General features: G+C 37.1%; 1 protein-coding gene across 3 annotated transcripts in view; it reads right to left on the bottom strand.

Moving 5' to 3' along the window:
• CTNND2 (catenin delta 2) overlaps positions 1–18,899 on the bottom strand; it is a 655,980-nt gene that overhangs the window by 402,379 nt on the left and 234,702 nt on the right. For all 3 annotated transcript variants that reach the window (XM_085302090.1, XM_085302091.1, XM_085302092.1), the window contains one exon: positions 5,395–5,507. In XM_085302090.1, coding sequence (XP_085158216.1) covers positions 5,395–5,507 — 113 coding nt within the window. The remainder of the gene's footprint in view (positions 1–5,394; positions 5,508–18,899) is intronic.

The following is an 18,899-nucleotide window of genomic DNA, read 5'->3' as shown; positions in this document are numbered from 1 at the left end:
TGTGTATTTTTCCACTTTTGTTTTTAATTACTGTATTTATGAGCAAAATTAAGCCACATATTCATTAGTTCAGGTTACAGAGAGAGTACACAGGTTACAGGGAGTTTTTCCTGAAATATAGAATTTGATGTGAAATTTGGTGTAGTGCCTGACCAATTTTCAAGCTCTATGTTAAATGAAAAAGTGTGGTCTATGCTTGAACTGCATACCTGACTTCAAACAGTAAGACTACATCAAAAATCTATGCAAATTAACAAAAGTCGCTTAAATAAAACAGTGATAAAAATAGAAACAGAAACTTATTTTAAAGTTTTAAGCTTTTACTAACTAGTAAATAAGTATAGATTTTTTTAAACAAGTCTAGTGAATATTTGATTATGTAAAGACACAGCTTCCATATCTGCTACACATGTACATGTACAATCTATTTTTTTGCTTGTTCAGTCTTCCTATTCTGTGTCACTTTTTGTCTGAATTCTTTCAAAATAAAAAAAGAAAGCATGTAGTATAATCTCCAAAGAGCCACAGAGACTTTGTTTTCATCTCTGTAAAGAAAAAAAGCACGCCCAGTTGCCTCAGCTTTTGTTTTGAGGAGCTCAAAACATCTGTGTGATCACGGAGAATTTAGAAATTTGAAATATGTTAATATATGCACAAAATGAGCAGAGACTGAAGTGCTCAAAGATATTCTGGCGTCTAATTGCCCTCAGTATAAATGGGAGGGACAGACTGAAGGATCTGGCCCAGAAGGAATGAGCAGCTGAGGCAGACGGATGGAGAAGTATTGAACATGACTAGGCTCCTTATTGCAATGCATGAGCAAACCTAGCAAGCTGCTCAGAGTTTGCCAACATGCAAGCACTGTGGCATGGCAGAGTTCCCAATCTCCTGCCCTAACTCAGAGTCTAAATATTTCACCCAGCTTTACCAGGGACCGCTACTCCCCTCTTAGATTCACAGCAAAGAACTGCTCCTGCGCAGAAGGCATCCAAGTCCTCTTAGTACACTTCCTAGTGACTATGGTCTACTAAAGCCCCTAAAAGTATATAAAGATCAAGTGTACAAGAAGGAAAACCTACTTTTGGCATTTTTGACAGGACTCAGCTGTGAGATACATAGGCATTGAACTGACAAACTGAGGTAGAGCAGCGGTATTTCCTTGCATGTCCAGAGCCAACTCTTCAACGTTAGTGAATCATCCTGAGGAAGAACTAAAGTGTTTTTTTTGTCCCTTGARTCAAGTAAAGCTTCTCACAATCATAATTTTGGGTAGAGGAGCCAACTCCGATTAACCCCAAATCTTCTGAACAAACTGGTATGTTTACAGGTAAAATACAGTACAGAGATATTACTTGATATCCTAGAAACTGTGTAATTCTGTTAATGTAGCTTTCCATCCTTGCTATTTAGACCTGCTTCTCACCAGGCTTGACCAATCTGAGCTGTGCAGCTAGACTAGTGTAAGATACAGAGTTTCCAGTTTTGGACCCAGGCTGTACAGAGTTGCATTTTACTAAGCAAATTCATCTAATGTTACTTTCTGGATCCTGGTTTCTGTGACAAGAAAAGGTCACACACGAGATCCTTAATGATCCAAAACTGAGCAACAAGCAGCTTTACAGGTCGCTACATGACTTCTTTGGGGCCAAGTGTCAAATTTGCAAGAGGAGTGCAGAAAGTAAAAACGAAGCCAGAAATAGCAGACCTTTAGCATGTTCCTGAAATGCAGTTTCAAGTGCACAACCTTAAGACACACACGAAGACTTCAGGAAAGCACAATCTCAAGGAGGTAAAGCTGAGAATAACTTTCCTGACAGCTCCACAATGAAGTGTACTTGACATTAAGTTTCTAAGCATGTAAGTACTTCTTTTTATGTATATCTGTACTTGTTTCAAGATGTTAGATAAGACACGGCAGTAAATATCACTGTAAGTTGTTTTAGCCTGACCAAAATTTCAAATATGGATAGATGCTCCATGTACTAGTTTTASATACTCAGTTACTAATGGACATAAGTAAGAAAAATTAACAAGAAAAATTCCTTTTAGATATTTTGAATGAATTATTTCCAAGTGGTAAAAAAATGAAACTTCCCAGTATTAAAATATGCTGATTACAATCAGTCCAGATTGATTATYCCTTAATAAGACAGAGCATCTGAATAATAACAGATGTCATCAGGCAATGGTGACATCACTGCAGGATGTATATTCACCTCTACTGGAGACTTTTATAGTAGGATTTCACTTTAAATAAGGACAGTATTTAAAATACATGCAATTGACTTAAAGTTTGCTAAAAAAGCTTTCCATCTATAAAGGCCTACTAATAACAGTTATAACTTCTCATTTTAGTTTGTACTCTGCTAGAAAGCAGGTTTAAAACAAATTTATCCTTGAATTCATAGACTACTAGAAAATTTTTTGAATAAACTTTCAAATTAGGAGGATTTTTTTAAACTAACCCGTATTCAAAAAAAAAAAAAAATTCATTTATTCAGTGGTAATAAGGAAAACTCTGGTTTCAAGAAAAGGACCCTTTCTGTCACTTGCTTCCATGGCAATGCTTGAGCAAGCACGTCTTCAGAACGAACAGTCCTTTGCGGATTTCAAAATCTTGCTTTGTCACAGGCAAGACACTGCCCTGTTACTTAAAAATACAAAGTGCAAACCGTRCTCGCTCTTTCCCTTGAAATTCTGTTTGCTCATTCTGCTCCACTGGGGATCATAATCCCTCCACGTTGGAAGCAGTATTATTGTCTTCTTACAGTTATGATCCTACAGTTATTCTGTCAGTATCTCTAAAATTGTTGTTCTACAAAACGGTCCCTGTCATACACACATTCCTTGTGTTTTATTGTTGTTGTTGCAATAGTAGCTGTAGTCCTCTAATGATTTCTATCTCATAAACACTTRCTAGTAAAGGCTTTGCAGGCTTTTCCAAGCGGGGGGAAAATGCTTGAGTACAATTGCCTATTGATGCATTGTGAATATACCATAAGAAGAAAACAGATGCTAAAGTTAAACACAAAAAGCTGGATTTTAATTACATGCTTGAAGCATCTTTTACTTCTAGGATTTTTTTCATCTGTAAGAGAATAATCTCCCTTTTTTCTAGCTGCTTAGAAGAATAAGAATTCTAGACTTGGGGAGAGAATTTCAGGATTTAAAGAATTTTTTTCCCCCTGTTTTCAGTGTTTCATCATCCATTTTGGCAGATCTTAAAATTATGCCTTCCTACATAGCTTAGGTCCACATTTCTTTTCTTGTTCACTGATTGCTTTTGAAGCCCTGTTTAAAGCCCATCCCTTCCTCTGCAAAATATTTGGTTTTCTTCCCCCCCCCCTTTTTTTTGAAATTTTTTTTTTGAATAAAATACCTCTTTGCAGCAGGAGGTAGGCAAGAAAGGTAACCTATTTTTCCTTTAAGGCCTGCTTCCTCTGCATTTTCCCCACACTCATATTTGGTGACAACCACGACATGCAGAAGCAAATAGCCATCCCTCTTCTCAGAGCCAGGCTGTTCTCTACCGATGCAATGAGCAAATCGGGCAGCGTGCACACTGCTCTGGGGAGCAGACCCAAACCTCGGAAAACATAATRTAGAACTTCCTGTAATGAAATTCTGAGAAGGAAGAAGGAGGAGGAGGCTCTTCTATCTCTACTATGAAGCTTGCACATTCATCAAACCCAGCTCTGTAGTTGGGAAAACAAAAGCTAGGCAGAGGTAAACAGAGCCATATTAGGCTAATGGTTATCTGTATTTGCTTACTACAACAGCATGCTTAAGGGCACTCCATTAACAGATATTTGGGGCAATTAATATTCTTTCCAGTATGAAACATTTTTTTGTGTGAATTTTTCATTTTTTTCACATGAATGAGAAGAAAATACAATTATTTTTAACCTCAAAAATCTTCTGTTCCTTATGTAAATGTTCACATAATGAAACCTCTTAATATAGTTGAGGACTTAAACTACTTATTTAAAACTATCCTCATCACTTGAATTTTTTAGCATGAAATTCATTTTTTAAAGTAGGAAAGCAAATAAAATTTAAATGCTAACAGGAACTCACGCAACATTAATCATAAAAAGCCATAGAACAGAATTAATCTTCACTGAACCTGAGTCTATAATCTCAAAGGAATTAAGTTTAAAGTGATGTAAGAATGCACTTAAGTGCAACTATAATAATGTAGTGCCTTGCAAAAAACTAATAATTGTTTAAATAACTCTAAGCAATATGATTTTTTAATATTAATATAATGTTAATACAATTTTCATATAAATCTAGTTGGTAGGAAAGAATATACAGAATACATTAAGATGCTTTTCTCTTTAGGAAATCAATTCTCAATGATTTACTGTTAAGATTGTTCATAATTAAGTCAACTTCATGGGCAGAGTTCGCTGAATTAATGAAAGATTCTTCTGCCTTCTGTCATTTTAATTAAACTATTACTTTCACCATTTTTGTTTCATCTTTGGTGTTCTACTGAGTAATTATTTCCTAAGTATTCTGCAAAATAATCATTTATTTGATTGAGGAGCACCTTGAATTGCATGAGCTAAGGAAGAATTTATTACACTAGTCACAGATATTTTTTGTAGTTTTTCTACTAACACCACACAAAACTTTACTAAGCTTGGCACATCATACATCACCTTATCTATTAGAAAGATATCACACTTATTGTGAAAAGAGAAAATATGTCCATCCAGTGGTGCCTGTTTTTTTTTTCTTTTTTTCTCTTTTTTTTTTTTTTTAATATAAAGTGACTGCAGAACTGGTTTACTGCTTAAGTAGTCATGCAAAACATTTTAATTTCTTCTTGATCCTTGAAACTGAAATAATACCATCTTTCATTTATTATGTTCACCTGAGAAAACAAAAAGAATTACATAGAAAAGCTCAAAACTACAAAACCTTTACTCCCACCAAACCGACTAAGAGATCAGCTTTCTTTTACTAGAATTTCTTAAAAGAATTCTAGCATCATCCAACCAATGATGGACTGATAAGAAAACAGGTTCACATACTTTTTAATACATCTCTGCAAATATGAAGCTAAAATGTTTTTGGTTGAAAATGGTGGCTGTGTTGGTAGTAAAAATGGGAGTTTTAGTATCATTCTAATCAGATTATGGCAAGTGAATGAATTGCAGATGAGGCTGCCATTTTATTAGTGGATAAATCACATACCAGATTGCACAAAAATTAATCTTGCTGAAACAGTCTGTAAAAACATTTGGTCAAAATGCAAATTTTCAAACTCTACTAAAAGCTCATGCCCCCTTGTGTATAATTTTTTACAAGATGATGATCAATACAATTTATTCTCTGTATTAATTTAATAAACTGGAGCAAAGAAATTAGAAATTCATACATTACCTAATGCTGCTCATGCTTCCAGTTTCTGATCCTAGCTTACATCTCTCCAGTTGGGTAGCTACAATCTGACGTTCAGCCTCAAGTTCTCGAGTCAATCTCTCAAACTGCAGTTCCTGAAACAACAAATACAACCATTCATTTTGACACCTCTTCAGATTAAGAAGGAATTTCTGTACATGGAACAATAACTTGGGTAAGAACTGTCAGCATACTATCTTTTGAGACAAGCTTTTTTGTTTTAACACATTCACAATCCAAATTTTTTGTGATAACACCTATTGGTTCATTCATTTTCTCTAATGGTGTATGTTTCAGAATAGGAGTTTAGCAGGAATAGAATTTTCAGATACATTAAACAATATTTAGGCACTCATCAAAATCATTCATACTTCATGTAGGTCTTTCAGCAGCACACAAATGTGCTTTTAACAAGCTGATCTAAGTATACTACCTCATAAGGAACAATTTGTATTACTTAAAAAACAAGTAAAGTTCTGTAGAAGATCATGTGGTGATGAAAGCTTTTGTACTCAAAAATCAATCATCATAGTACAGACTCATAAAATACACTAAATTGAAGGCATATTGTTATGGGCTGCACACGGTTTAATTTCAGCATTTAATGATGTGCAGGAGGGAAACTCAAGCACTTTTTCACAAAAGGTACTTTAAAAATCATGCCACTAATTGAATGTATTTTCTTTTATTCTGTCAAGGAAGCCAAGCCAGCCCCATTAGATAAGATTTATCCACAAAGCTCACAAATATACTTCCAAAGAGTTTGCTTTTTGATGTGCGACAGACTATTCTTTAGTAAAAAAGAAAGAAAAAAAAAAAAAAAAAAAAAAAAAAAAAAAAAGCCAAGTAAAATCCTAGCTATTCCCTAGAGAGCTGCGTTTCCCAGGTAAGGTATCAGTACTTCAATCAAATACAAAATAAAAATACTTCTAGGGAAGTATGCTTATTGTAAATTTGCCAAATATTCTTGCCTTTCATTTTAGTCATAGTTAAACCGTTTTCAAATGTACAGGTGAAGAGGTCTCTTGCTTTTTTTCTGAAAACATTGCTTTCTGAGTTGTTAGGTATTTTGAAGGAGAAATATTTTGGGAATCTACTTATTAAATTATTCTTGTGTTCATTCAAATGCACTCCTTATCTCCCTCTTTTCTTTCTTGAAACCGTTTATTCTAAATGTTATAGCTGAAAACTATTATTTATATAAACTTTATAATACCTGTAGCTAGAATCCTGTCAGCTATCATTTAAAATTAAAATAGTAATAAAAGCAGCAAAGCACCTTGCTTAAGCAGTTGTTCAATTATTCACACAATTACTTTTCTCTCTCTCTCTCTCTTTTTTTTTTTTTTGCAACTGTAATAACCAACTAATTAGAAATGTCATCAGACAGAAAAATATTTTTTAATTATTCCCTGAGACTGATACATTGCATTAAGGTAAGCAGACAAAACTCCTTCCAAGGAAAGGGAAAAGTCCCCAGCTGAGATTCCCTGGCCCTAACTGCCATGCCCTTACTCAGTGATGAGAGGGGAACTTGAGTCCCGACTGCCCTGGGCAAGAAGTCCTCCCAGCTAGGAGGAAGTGTCGGGGAGAGTCCCCTGAGCAGCTCTCCAGGAACGTCTGGCCTAGTAGCAAGATTCGCTGTGGAAATGATGCGGTTCCAGCTCTTCCCTGCTGAGAAACTCAGCATTTGAGAGAAAGGAAGAATTAAGGGGGTAGGGGGAATTCAAAAGTCTTCCTCCGATTTGCTAYATATAAAACATCTGACCAAGAAGCCGAGGGTAAATAGAGACATTGAATTTCTTCAAGTTCTGAAACTAGGAAAACCATAACTGAGATGGAAGAAAGAAATGGCTGCTGGTTGTTCTACTTAATTCAGATGGATCATCTCCTTTTTTTTCTAAAACTATCAGCATAGAATAATTTCTGTCCTGCACTGAACACACAGGGGACACAGATATAAAGATACAGTATGCTTAAATGGCAACTGACTATTTTACAGAGCCTACTTAATTCTGTATTCATTATTCCAGGTAAGATTACCCAGAATATGAGAAAACTATCAAAAGAAACAACTGAAGAAACAAAATGAAAAGAGCAAAACAAAACGTAACATCATTGCCCACTGAATGCTAATAATGCATCAGTAATCACAGTTAATACTGTTCTCTGAACACATTTTTGTAGTACTCAAAAATACCTTTCTCGTTGTTGTTTGTAGATAAAGGGATTAAAAATCACCTAATCATCAAAGTTATTTTAGATATGCCTACTTCACGTAGGGTATTTGTGTGCTTACCTAGCAGAACGAATTGTCTGAAAAGCTGAGAAGACTGTTAATCAACTTTCCAAGAGTTATTACTCAAATCCAGGCCTAATTTGGGTAAAATAATACTGTTACTGCAGAAATGATTTTGACACAAATACTACTAAAGTTTTGAAGAACATAAAAATCCAATTGAGATAGAATTAGCTATACTAACATGCTTATATCAAAGCATGTAAGCACTGAGAAATTCTTTCAAACNCAAAAGCTTCAAAAGCTTTAGCAGCTATTCTATTCCACAGCTCTTTAAAGTTAGTGTGCTCTATTACAACAATGATGTTGATAAGCATTTAGAAGCTTAGCATATTTTTTCATTGGTTCAGCTTAAATTCTTGTCTCAGGTGGGGTAAGCCAGGCATGTTTTTGTGCTATGGCCTAATAGAGGGCACTTTTCTCTCTCTGCCTAATGAGAATATGAAGCTGTCCTCAAAACTTTATGAAAAGAGCATAAAAATGAAGGACTGAGGAGCTAAGCCCCTTGACTGTCCCTGCTGTCRCTTGTCTGCTCCCGGACAGATGAGGGTAGCACATGGTAGCACCTTCACTCTAGCAGGTATTCAAGAATCTCACTCTATTTCTGATTTGCCCATTCTATCCCAGGTCAACTGAAAAAATGCCCCCAAACTTATTTTATTGAAATACATTTAAATTAAACTTTATTTTGCTTTTTTTCTTCTGCTGTCTGTATTTTCTATCCTCGTATATTTTGTATGCTTTACCTGCCCTCAGTTTAATCACTCTGGCTGACTGCTTTCTGGGTACTTCTGCCTTTCCCAGTTGACACTTTTATCTCGTGATTACTTTGTCTCCATAACATTTTTTTCTCATGATTCTGGTCTTCAAAATGTACTTTCATACTCTTGCCTTTGTCACTTCTATTTCTTATTTCTTTCTGTGCTCTTCTGCATTCCTTTCTTTCTTTCATTTCCTAGCATATTTCATGGGTCATTCTCCACTAATCTCCTCCAGTCCCACTGTATAAGTTGCTACTCAGGTAAATYCTCTAAAATGATAGATTTAAGTAGCCTCTCTTTTTCTCTGGACAGTTGGTCCTTTATTCAGGGAACACTTTCTGAGATGTGGAAATTAATGTTTTCTGTTTTCATTGGCCCTGTATTATTCCAAGTCCTGCTTTGCAGAGGTGACTGGAAAGGAAAAGTCTCTCCTCAAGCAAGAAGTAGTGATGTGCTGGATCACTTTTTTTAAAAAAAAAATCTAGAGTAGGTAATCTGTAATGCTATTATTAGCTTGCTTTAACGGCTGCTATTTCTCATCTCACTGTCTTCTTCCRTGAGGTGTCATTCAGAAGTTAGAGATGGAAGGAAAGAGATGAAATGCAGGAGACTGGGGAAATAGGGGGAATTCCACACAGTTTCTTCCCCAGAGCTATCCTTTACATTAAATCTAACAACAACAACTAAGAAAGTGAATTATTCCCTCATATTATGATAAAGGTGCAGGCCAGAGAGTAGCCTCTGGAATGCAAGAAAAACAGAAGGACTGAAGTAAGAGTTGAGAGTCTCCCATCTCTCTAAATCTCTAATCTTTAGCAGAAAAAAATTTAATAAGCTTCTACATCTTTGTTTGGGAAACAGTTTGAATGAATAATATTTGAATAAATCCATATGTTTAGATTTCAAACAGCTGTCACCGTGCAAGAAGACAGAAAGTAGAAACAGTACTTGTTTATATTTCATAAAAACAACCATTGAACTTGACTCCGTCATTTGTCCTATTTGTTCTGTTTACATTCATTTTTCACCAGCTCATGCCAAGTGTTATCATCACAACCTTACAATATTCATCTGAATCAAGCTAATATGAACATCAAAATTAAAGACAAGTTCCTACTCAATGACTAAGCAAATCTGTTGTCAAGACAATTGCACAATAAAGGACTGCAGAAACCAAATTAATTTTGATGTTGAAATGTAAGTAATGTCATGTCAAATGCAGCTTCCTGGATTGTACTGCAAAGGCCAATGATGCCAAAGCAAGTGCACATGCAAAGGCAGTGCAAAGTTGGAATGACCAGTCTGACAGTCCTTAGCACTTACCAACAGGTGTGGGAGTGTGAAGTGAAAGGAAGAGCAGACACAATGAGACAGTAAACCAGAGAAGTCAATCAAGAGAGCAGCTTGGAAAGGAAGGAGTTTCATGGTAACTTTATCAAATTGTTTCAAAGTGCTAAAAAGATCCGGTGTCTGCTAGGACCTGAACAATTTATGTTTAAAGATAGTGTTGTCTACTAATAATCTTTTTAGTAAAGATGTTCATTAGTTTGTAGAGGACAACTGCAGTTTAATATTTGCCTTTTCAATACATGAGACTTGAAGTTCTTCTACTCTCTGCAGTAACTAAATCTTCAAGCATTAAGGAGGGCTTGAGCTAGGTCATCTGTTTCACAGTAGTCCAAAAACTAAATAAGTCTAATGAAAATCYTTACAGCCTTTACACAGATTATGAACTTCTGAACTCAGAGCACTCCAAGTAGTGGGTTTTTGATTAGTTATGGCTTTATGTCTGCTATGTGGATTGTATTGACTCATTTGAATGTTGGGAGGAGTAAAACAGGTCTAAAAAACTCTGACYGATGTTTAGACCTGATCCCAGTTTATTCTGTCCTTTACAGTCTTGCTGTAATCCTTTTCAATTGCATGGAGATGTGTACTGATGCCAAGCAAAAGATGCAGCAAAATTACTAAGTACGGTAAAAAGCAGTATACACAAAAAATCAAAATCTGTCTGACCAGCATTGTGGATTTATTGTATTCCCAAGATTCTTAAGGTATATTGTTAAAAGGAAAAAACAAGTGCTTAGCTTTTGACTACAAATATGTCAGACACAACCAAATTGCTGCACTGATGATCGTTTGAATCTTCAAATAGAGACAAACAGCAGTACTGCGGTAAGGTTGGGATTCCCTGGTGAGATGAATACAGAAAGTCTTATTACAGTTACGTAAACAAATAAAAGGTCTCCTAGATTGACTCCTTYTACACAAATATCTTAAAAAACATAGAACTTCCTAAAGTGCATAGGCTGTAGAAATGTAAATATTGGCTCTATCCTCTTTTGGCCTATTAGGCAAGAAAAACTGTACCTCAATGTCATGTACGTTTATATTGCTATGCATATCTAATGAATACATACATAATCCCATGTACTGCACTTCTATAAATTCTGAATTAAGCATTACTTAACAGTGGTGTTGGCAACAAATTCCTCTTAACATATCATACCGGAAAGCCATGAACATCTATAAATGAGGCACCTATTTCCAGTGGACAGTGGCAAAATCCAAAGAAACTTGATTTGGTAGAAGCCCAGGAACAAGACCAGACAAACCAGAGCTGACAGTCGTTCAGTAACTAGAAGGAAAACAGAATGCCTTCATGCTTTCAAACATACTAAAAGCATCACTAACAATACCCCAATTAATCTGACAGTGAATGTTGTTCAGAAGCTTCAAAAATTGGGCTTTAGAACATCCCATTCTATCACTCAAGCTTCTTTACTTGCTCTGTTCTTGGATTGTGATTTGATTTATACTGTTCTTACCCTTTTTCCTTGAAGCATTTCATTTTTCCCCTTCACTGAATAAAATGAGGGTAAGGGTAATAGCTCAGAAAAGATAAGAACCAGAGGAGCAGAGAGCTGGCAAATTCAAACACTTAATGGTGGATACAGTGTTGCAGATTGTTAATGGAATGGGATGGAATAATCCCATGCAACAGTACAGACTCCAGTCTAACTGTAGGTAGCATCTCCACAGAAAGGTCTCAGACAAGGAAGTAATGATTCCCCACTATTTGGTATTCCTGGAACTATATCTGGAGTACTGTGCCTGATTTAGGGCCACCAGCACAAGAGCCATGGCAAGAGATTGAAGAAAAACCATCAGAAGGTCAGTAAGATGGTTAGGGGGTTGGCGCACATGTTGTACAAGGAGAAGTTGAGGGAGTTTGGTTTGTTTAGCCCAGAGAAGAGAAGGCCTAGTGAAGACCTAATTACAGTCTTCTACTACTTAATATGGGATTKTAACAGTGATAGAATCAGACTCTTGTCAGAGTTGCACCACAAAAAGAAAGGGCAACACTCACAATTTGCAATAAGGGAAATTCTGACTGGATATTATGAAAAGCACAGTGAGGGTGGTTAAACACTGGAAGAAATTGCCCAAGCAAGCTGTGGAATCCTCGTTCTTGGAGATTTGGAAATGCCCATGTATATCTGATCAAATATTGAAGTCAGCCCTGCTTGGAGCAGACCTTCAAAAGTCTCTTAACCAAGTTTTCCCATGATTCTCTGACCAATGAGTTCTAAAAATGATTTTCCCAATGCTAATTCACATTAGGGATTAGAAGAAAAGAACTAACTACCCAGCACAAATCAGCCATTATTAAACTCTCTGATCATCTGGCTGGGAGAAAGATACTTTTGAGCTGACATAAACGCAMTAGCATTTTACTGGGCTGAACCCGTATTTCCTTAGCTTATGCTCTCACTTGATCCAAGGGCTTTTGGAAGCACATTCTTCTTTAGAAGAGTTCAGAGCAGGAATTCCTAACCTGGGCTACTATGCATATTGATTATTTAATAAAGAGCAGGTGTGGTTGATGGTGTTTAAAAATAAACTATTTATTCTTTTTCATGCTAGATCACTTCAAAGAAGATCTTTCATGACTTTAAAACTGTTTTTATAGAAATGACACCTTATTTTATTTTGTATTTTCAAGTTTCTGATGAAAATGAAGTCAGAATTGCCTTCAGTTGCCTGTTTCCTTTCTCCAGACACACTACCCTGTTCCTCTGTGAGTTACAGGCAAGCTTTGCTCTCTGAAGGCATACTGCCCAATTGTCTGGGCAGCTTCCTAGGGAAATTGCATTATTTCTTCTCCAGTACAATCACCAAAGTTATTCAAATCATCTCTATTTTTCTGTTACAAATTGCCTAGTCCTTTTTCATCTCAGTTTTTCTTCTATCTTTTGCATTCAGCTTTGGTCTTTGTTTAGCTCAGTCTTTTCTTTTCCTTCTCAGTAGTTCCTGCCTCCCTTGCCAACACTCTCAACAGTTGCTCACAAAGCATCATTGCTGTAGTATTCCACTTCCTCCCGTGCAGACTACTTAAGTCCCCAAAGTACTGAAATGTAAGTAAAAACCTCTGTGTTAGGATAGGATTAGAACTACTAAGAACCTTCTAATCTCATACCTTTGCTTCTCCTCCTTTAGAGGAGCAGCATAAGGAGTATACAAGATAAACTGACTTTCCAACTCACAAGCTTTGACTTGCTTTAGAGCTTATTAATTTTAAAGCTCAGTGTGGGAGCAAAACAAAACCTCAGAGACAGTGGAGAGTCTGCAAGCAGAGTAAAAGAAACAGGGCTGCAGTTTAGTTACAGATCCTGACTCTTCAGATCCACATTATTCTAGGCTTGCAATTCCTGTTTACTTCTCAGTCATTCAGGCATGAGTCTAAGGTGGGGAACGGGGGAAGGTAATTCCATTTACAGGAGCAGTTTTGCAATCTGACTTTACTGGCTCAGTAAATCTAGTATACCAGATAGAACTGTGGACTGGCAGTCTTTCGTCTGCAACCTCTTTAAGAGACTAGAATCACTGGTAAGYAGTAAAGACAACAACGAAAAAGTCTGAGATATATGTTGGGTATTTTTGTTTTGAAAAGAGCAAAATTTTCCTGATGCAGCGGGAAGATGCTTTATTGTGATGTTTAGGGTAACTGTACAGTCTAAAGACCTGTGAAAAACTCAGAAAGTGAAACAACAGTGCTTCATAAACTGACACATAAAAATATAGAGAAAACTGAGAAGACCTTTTTGATTCTGATATCACATTTGGTTTCTAGTTTTCCTTTCTTCTCTGACTGTGGTCTGATTTGTGGTTGGATAGGCATTACGCCAAGATGGTAGCAGAACTGTATATATAAAGAACAACACATATGGATATCAACAACACATAATACTTTCCATTCAGTTATTCCAAAGTTATCCTGCTCATGAGGTTCTCCAATTCCCTAAGTATAGTAAGCTTTTTCTTCCAGAGTACTGAAGTTGCAGGTAGTCCTATGCACTACTTGTAGATGGAGAGCTAGCACTACAAATCATCAGCTTTGCTCCTCCCCAGGATGCTCTAAGAAACTAGAGGCAACTAGACCCTTTCTCTTCTGCTTCCACTGGAGAAACCATTTAAGTGAGTAATAAACTCTCTTGTTTTTTTCTTGCCTCCTAAGAGACTGATTTCTCCATTAGTTCACAGACTGGCAGTATAGCCTATCCAAGAGCAGATTTAATAATTTTCAATTATCATTGAATTAAACAGGATACAAGATTTGATTATTGCCATGTGTAGCTATTAAAGGGCTAATCATTAATATGTTAGTAAATGGATTCAAAAGTTATATACTAAAGCAAGACATGCTTATTACTTTTTAATGGCAATTTACTGCATGCAGCCTAATTCCTATATGATTTTGTTTTTCTTTTCTTGCAGCTAATAACATATAAGCTTGATTTTTCTTGCAAAATTCAGCTTGCTACACTTAAAGAATGTGGCTGGACTTTCAAAGCAATAGATGACTACAATGAAACTGTACTGAAATTCCTCATAAACATAAATGCCTGGAGGTTTGTATACCAGAACATTCTAGTATTCCAGTAAATCTATTAGTTGAACAACATATTTCTACTATTGTTAAATATTTTAAAAAAAATAAGCTTTCAAACAACACTGGCTAATAAGTTGAATTSAAGTACTGCAAATCCTCAAGATTTGCACATTTTCTCACATCAATAGTTCTGTGGCAGTATCTTTGATAACCCAAACTATACTTTTGAATTATTCTGTTTTTATTACATCTGCCCATTTAAAAAAAAAGAAAAGAAAACTAAGTAAAATAATTAGATAATTAGTTCATTTTCTGGCTACCTGCAGATATACTACAGATTAAGGAAATTCTCAATATATTCGTATTGTTCCTTGTGAAAGAGAAAAGCAATTAGTAATGAAAATATTAGTTTTGAAAAGTATCATTATGATCTCATTCTCCTATTTTCTTGGTATGAATGTGTTTTATCTCTAGAACAAAGTAAAAGATTTTCATAATGAAATTGCAGCTTTTAAGTTATTTGATGGAAAGCATACAGGTAAAGAACATAAGGTTGTAATAATATGTATACTGTAGGTGAACACAGGGAAATGCTGTGTCATCTAGTGAAGGATAGGACAGAGTATAGAAATAATAAAATGAAAAATGGAAAACAAAGGGGTTGCCAAGAAAGGAATCTAAGTGGTACACATGCATCTTTATGAATGCTGTAAGCAAGTCTTACAAATAAGATGGGGTAGTCCTACCTGCCATAATACATCAGAAACATTATGTAAACAGAACAATGAGACATTATATTATGAAAATACAAAATATACAAGAAAATATGAAATAGGCCAAGCTAGTAGTGGAGTAAAGGTGTCATAGACAGCTTCRAATCAAATTAAACGAACAATCTCAATGAGTAAAAAAACCTTATACAGGTTGAGATTATAGGAATTAATAAAGAAAAATACAGCATAAATCCTGCAATACTGACTGTCCAGTCAAGATAAAGACATTTGTTGAAAGAGGTTAGAGAGGAATAAAAGGTACAAATTGCAATAGTTAGGGGAGTTGCGAGCTACTCCTATGGTTTGCACAGACAGGGAGGAAAAAAAAAAAAAAAAAAAAGCAAGACATGGTACAAAGACCAAATTTTGGATCCTATGATAGAGTAGCTGCTTATGACACCCACAACAGATATAGTCCTTGACTTAGTCTCAAGTAGTGCACACAAGATGGTTTAACATCTTGCAGCTGAGGAGTCACTCCTTAACGCAGATCATTTTGTGCTCAGATTCAACATCTACTGGTTATGAGACACATAGAAAGACTAACTATATTTAAAAAATATCAGAAAGTTTGTTTAAATGTGGTAGCTAAGAGTTAAATTCTCACAGGCAGCATGGAAACTACTTAACAGCACCATACTGGAAGCACACGGCCAACGGACATGTGTCAAGAAAAGCTTAATAARTAAGAAAAACAAGTTAGCACAGCTAAACAAGAAGGCAAAAAGGCTCCTTCCAAAAGCTTAAATCATCTTCAAATGAAGAAAATAAAGGACTATAAATCATAGAATCATAGAATCAGTAAGGTTGGAAGGGACCTCTGGAGATCATCTAGTCCAACCTCCCCAAGCTGATAGGTTAAATATAAAAACACAAATGTGCCCTTGTGGCCAGAAAGGCCAATGGTCTCCTGGGGTGCATTAGGAAGACTGTTGCCAGCAGGTCAAGGGAGGTGATCCTGGCCCTCTACTCAGCCCTGGGGAGGCCTCATCTCAAGTACTGTGTCCAGTTCTGGGCTCCTCAGTACAAGAGAGACATGGAGCTACTGGAGAGAGTCCAGCGTAGGGCTACGAAGACAGTCAGAGGGCTGAGGCATCTGTGTATGAGGAATGGCTGCAAGAGCTGGGCCTCTTTATCCTGGAGAAGAAAAGACAGGGGGGATTTTATCAATGTGTATAAGTACCTGAAGGGAGGGTATCAAGGGGATGGGGACAAACTCTTTTCAGGTGTCGCACGCAATAAGACAAGAAGAAATGCACAAAAGGAAGTTCCACCTGAACGTGAAGGGGAATTTCTTCACTGTGAGAGTGACAGAGCACTGCAACAGGCTGCCCAGAGAGGCTGTGGAGTTTCCTTCTCTGGAGATCTTCAAGGCCCATCTAGATGCAACGGTGTCTAACATGGTCTAGGTGACCCTGCTTGATCAGGGGGTTGGACTAGATGATCTCCAGAGGTCCCTTCCAACCTCAACCATTTTGTGATTCTGTGTTTTAAGGGACAAATAGCCAAAGGYGTAAGAGCTAACAGCAGATCTTTAAGTGCATCAGGAGCAAGAAGGCTGCTGGAGTGTCTGTAGGGTCACTGGGTGATCAGGATACGAAAAGGTTCATTGAAAAAAGCTTAAATGAATCCTTCAGGAAGGTCTTTGCTGTTTTATAAGAAATTCCCATGCTAAGAATTCACTCAGTCTTATCCGAGGATCTGTCTAAAATTGAATCGACTGTAAAGTAGGTCATAAAACAAATTGACAAAACAGTAACAAATTGGAAGATTAGATGGTATTCACTCAAGTGCTCTAAAGCAACTCAGAAATTATATAGCTTAAAACTGATACAGTACCTGAGAACTGAAAGACATGAAATGCAGTTCCAGGGAGATCTGTAAGACCACACAGCAGCAAGCCAGACATTCATACTAAGCAAATCAATAAAACCTGKTACAGAATCAGTGGACATTGGGATAAACATGAGCTACTTATCCAGAAAGTTCTTGTCTAGATAAGTAGTTTTCAAAATAGGAGATCAAGAGTGGGAGTAAGTGGTAAATTCTCACAGTTGAAGGTGTCCACCAGTGCAGTTCTGGCTCTATGTTCAATACTATCCAATATATACATAATGACTTAAAACAAGGAGTGAACAATGTAGTGAAGGTGCATTAAGTCCCATCATCCGATCATTTATAAAGATATTGAATAGTATCAGACTCAGCACTAGCCCCAACTCCATTTATGACTGCCTGACAGCTTAACTTTGACCTGTTAACCACCATCCTTTGGGCTTGGCAGCTTAGCCACCCATCTTCTGTTCATTTGTGTGATAAGCCTGCTTCTGCCTGCATCCTTCCCTTGGACTAGCAGGATCAAAGACAAAACAACCTGGTCTTTACTCCAACCCTGAAGACTCTGTAGTCATGCTTGATTTTTTTCCAGGTCACACTTTGCAGGATCATCGGTGCCCACATGAAAGAGGAATAAGGGATAGTAGTCCATGAGCTTGAGGAGTCTTGGCAGTGTCTCCATGGCATGCTGGATTTTGGCTCTAGGCAAGTAGCAAACTTCCTGTGATTTCACGCCAGATCTATAGATGGGTGCCTCAATTCTCTGCAGAAGGAAGTCCTACTAATACTCACCATTGTTTCTTCCCCAATGGTTTTGACCTGTTGAGCTATTGGCCCGATTGTCTCTTCCAGGGGAACTTATTTGTCCTTCCCTTCTGCTGCCARGACTGTTTTTTTTGGTTGAATTTTTCAAGACAAAGGGAAAGCTGCTGTCTTGCCACATATCATGAGCTTCCAGGGTGCCTTGTTCTGTGACTGACATTCTTTTGCTGTTTAAGTCTTGCTTCTGATCATTCTATAGAACACCTCAAAGCCCTAGCACCTGCCTCTGCAGTGTCATTGCTGGCATCATGTCATTTTCTTGCTCACCTCCCTGATGACCTTCCTGCAGTCTGTYGCCTCATAGATCAATATGATCCACCAGGGCACATGTCCTACAGGTAAGGTCCCCACCTTGCTCAGCCCAGAGAGAAGCACCAGGCCTAGCCTGCAGCACCTCACCTGAATCACCATGACACCCCTCAGGAACTCTGTCTAGGTTGACACCTCTGATATCCTAGGAAAAGTTCAGGGGTTACTAATGCCCATAGTCCTATGATGAATCCTGTTTCAAGCCACTATCATTTGGACACCAGCATTCCTACCGGGACACAAGCACCAAGGATATTGTGCCACTGAGTAAGTCCATTATGTGCTAGCTTCTTAAATACTGTGTGAGGTTCTGCTCTTCTCATGTCAGAAGTGACATGGCAGAACTGTAAAAGACCCAGAGAAGGGCTACAAGGATGATCAAAGTTGTGGAACAGCTTCTGTACAAGGAACAAGAAAGTTAGAATTCTTCAGTCCGGAAAAAAAGGCAACTTAAGGAGAATATGATAAGAGGTCTACAAAATCCTGCATGGAATGTTCACTAGCTCCTCTGAAACAAGAAGTATGATCTATCAAACAAAACAAACAAGAGCCAGACTTGAAAACAGAGAAGGTAGTTCTTCTGTAATAGGCACAGTTTTGATGGCTACTAAGTACATCATGATTTCTCTGGCACTTCTCTGAGTTACAGAAATTCGAGAACAGGTGGCTTTTGAGTATTAGTAGGAAGTACCACAAATGCTTGCCTTCTTTTTACTCTTACTTTGGCCCATACTCACAGTCACTGATGAAGATACCCCCATCCCTTCCACCTCATTGGCACTACTCATTCTAAG

Source organism: Rhea americana, unplaced genomic scaffold, assembly GCF_003343005.1.
Source record: "Rhea americana isolate MKP2758 unplaced genomic scaffold, rheAme1 scaffold_185, whole genome shotgun sequence".
NCBI lineage: Eukaryota > Metazoa > Chordata > Aves > Rheiformes > Rheidae > Rhea > Rhea americana.
This window is presented reverse-complemented; position numbering and strand designations above follow the sequence as displayed.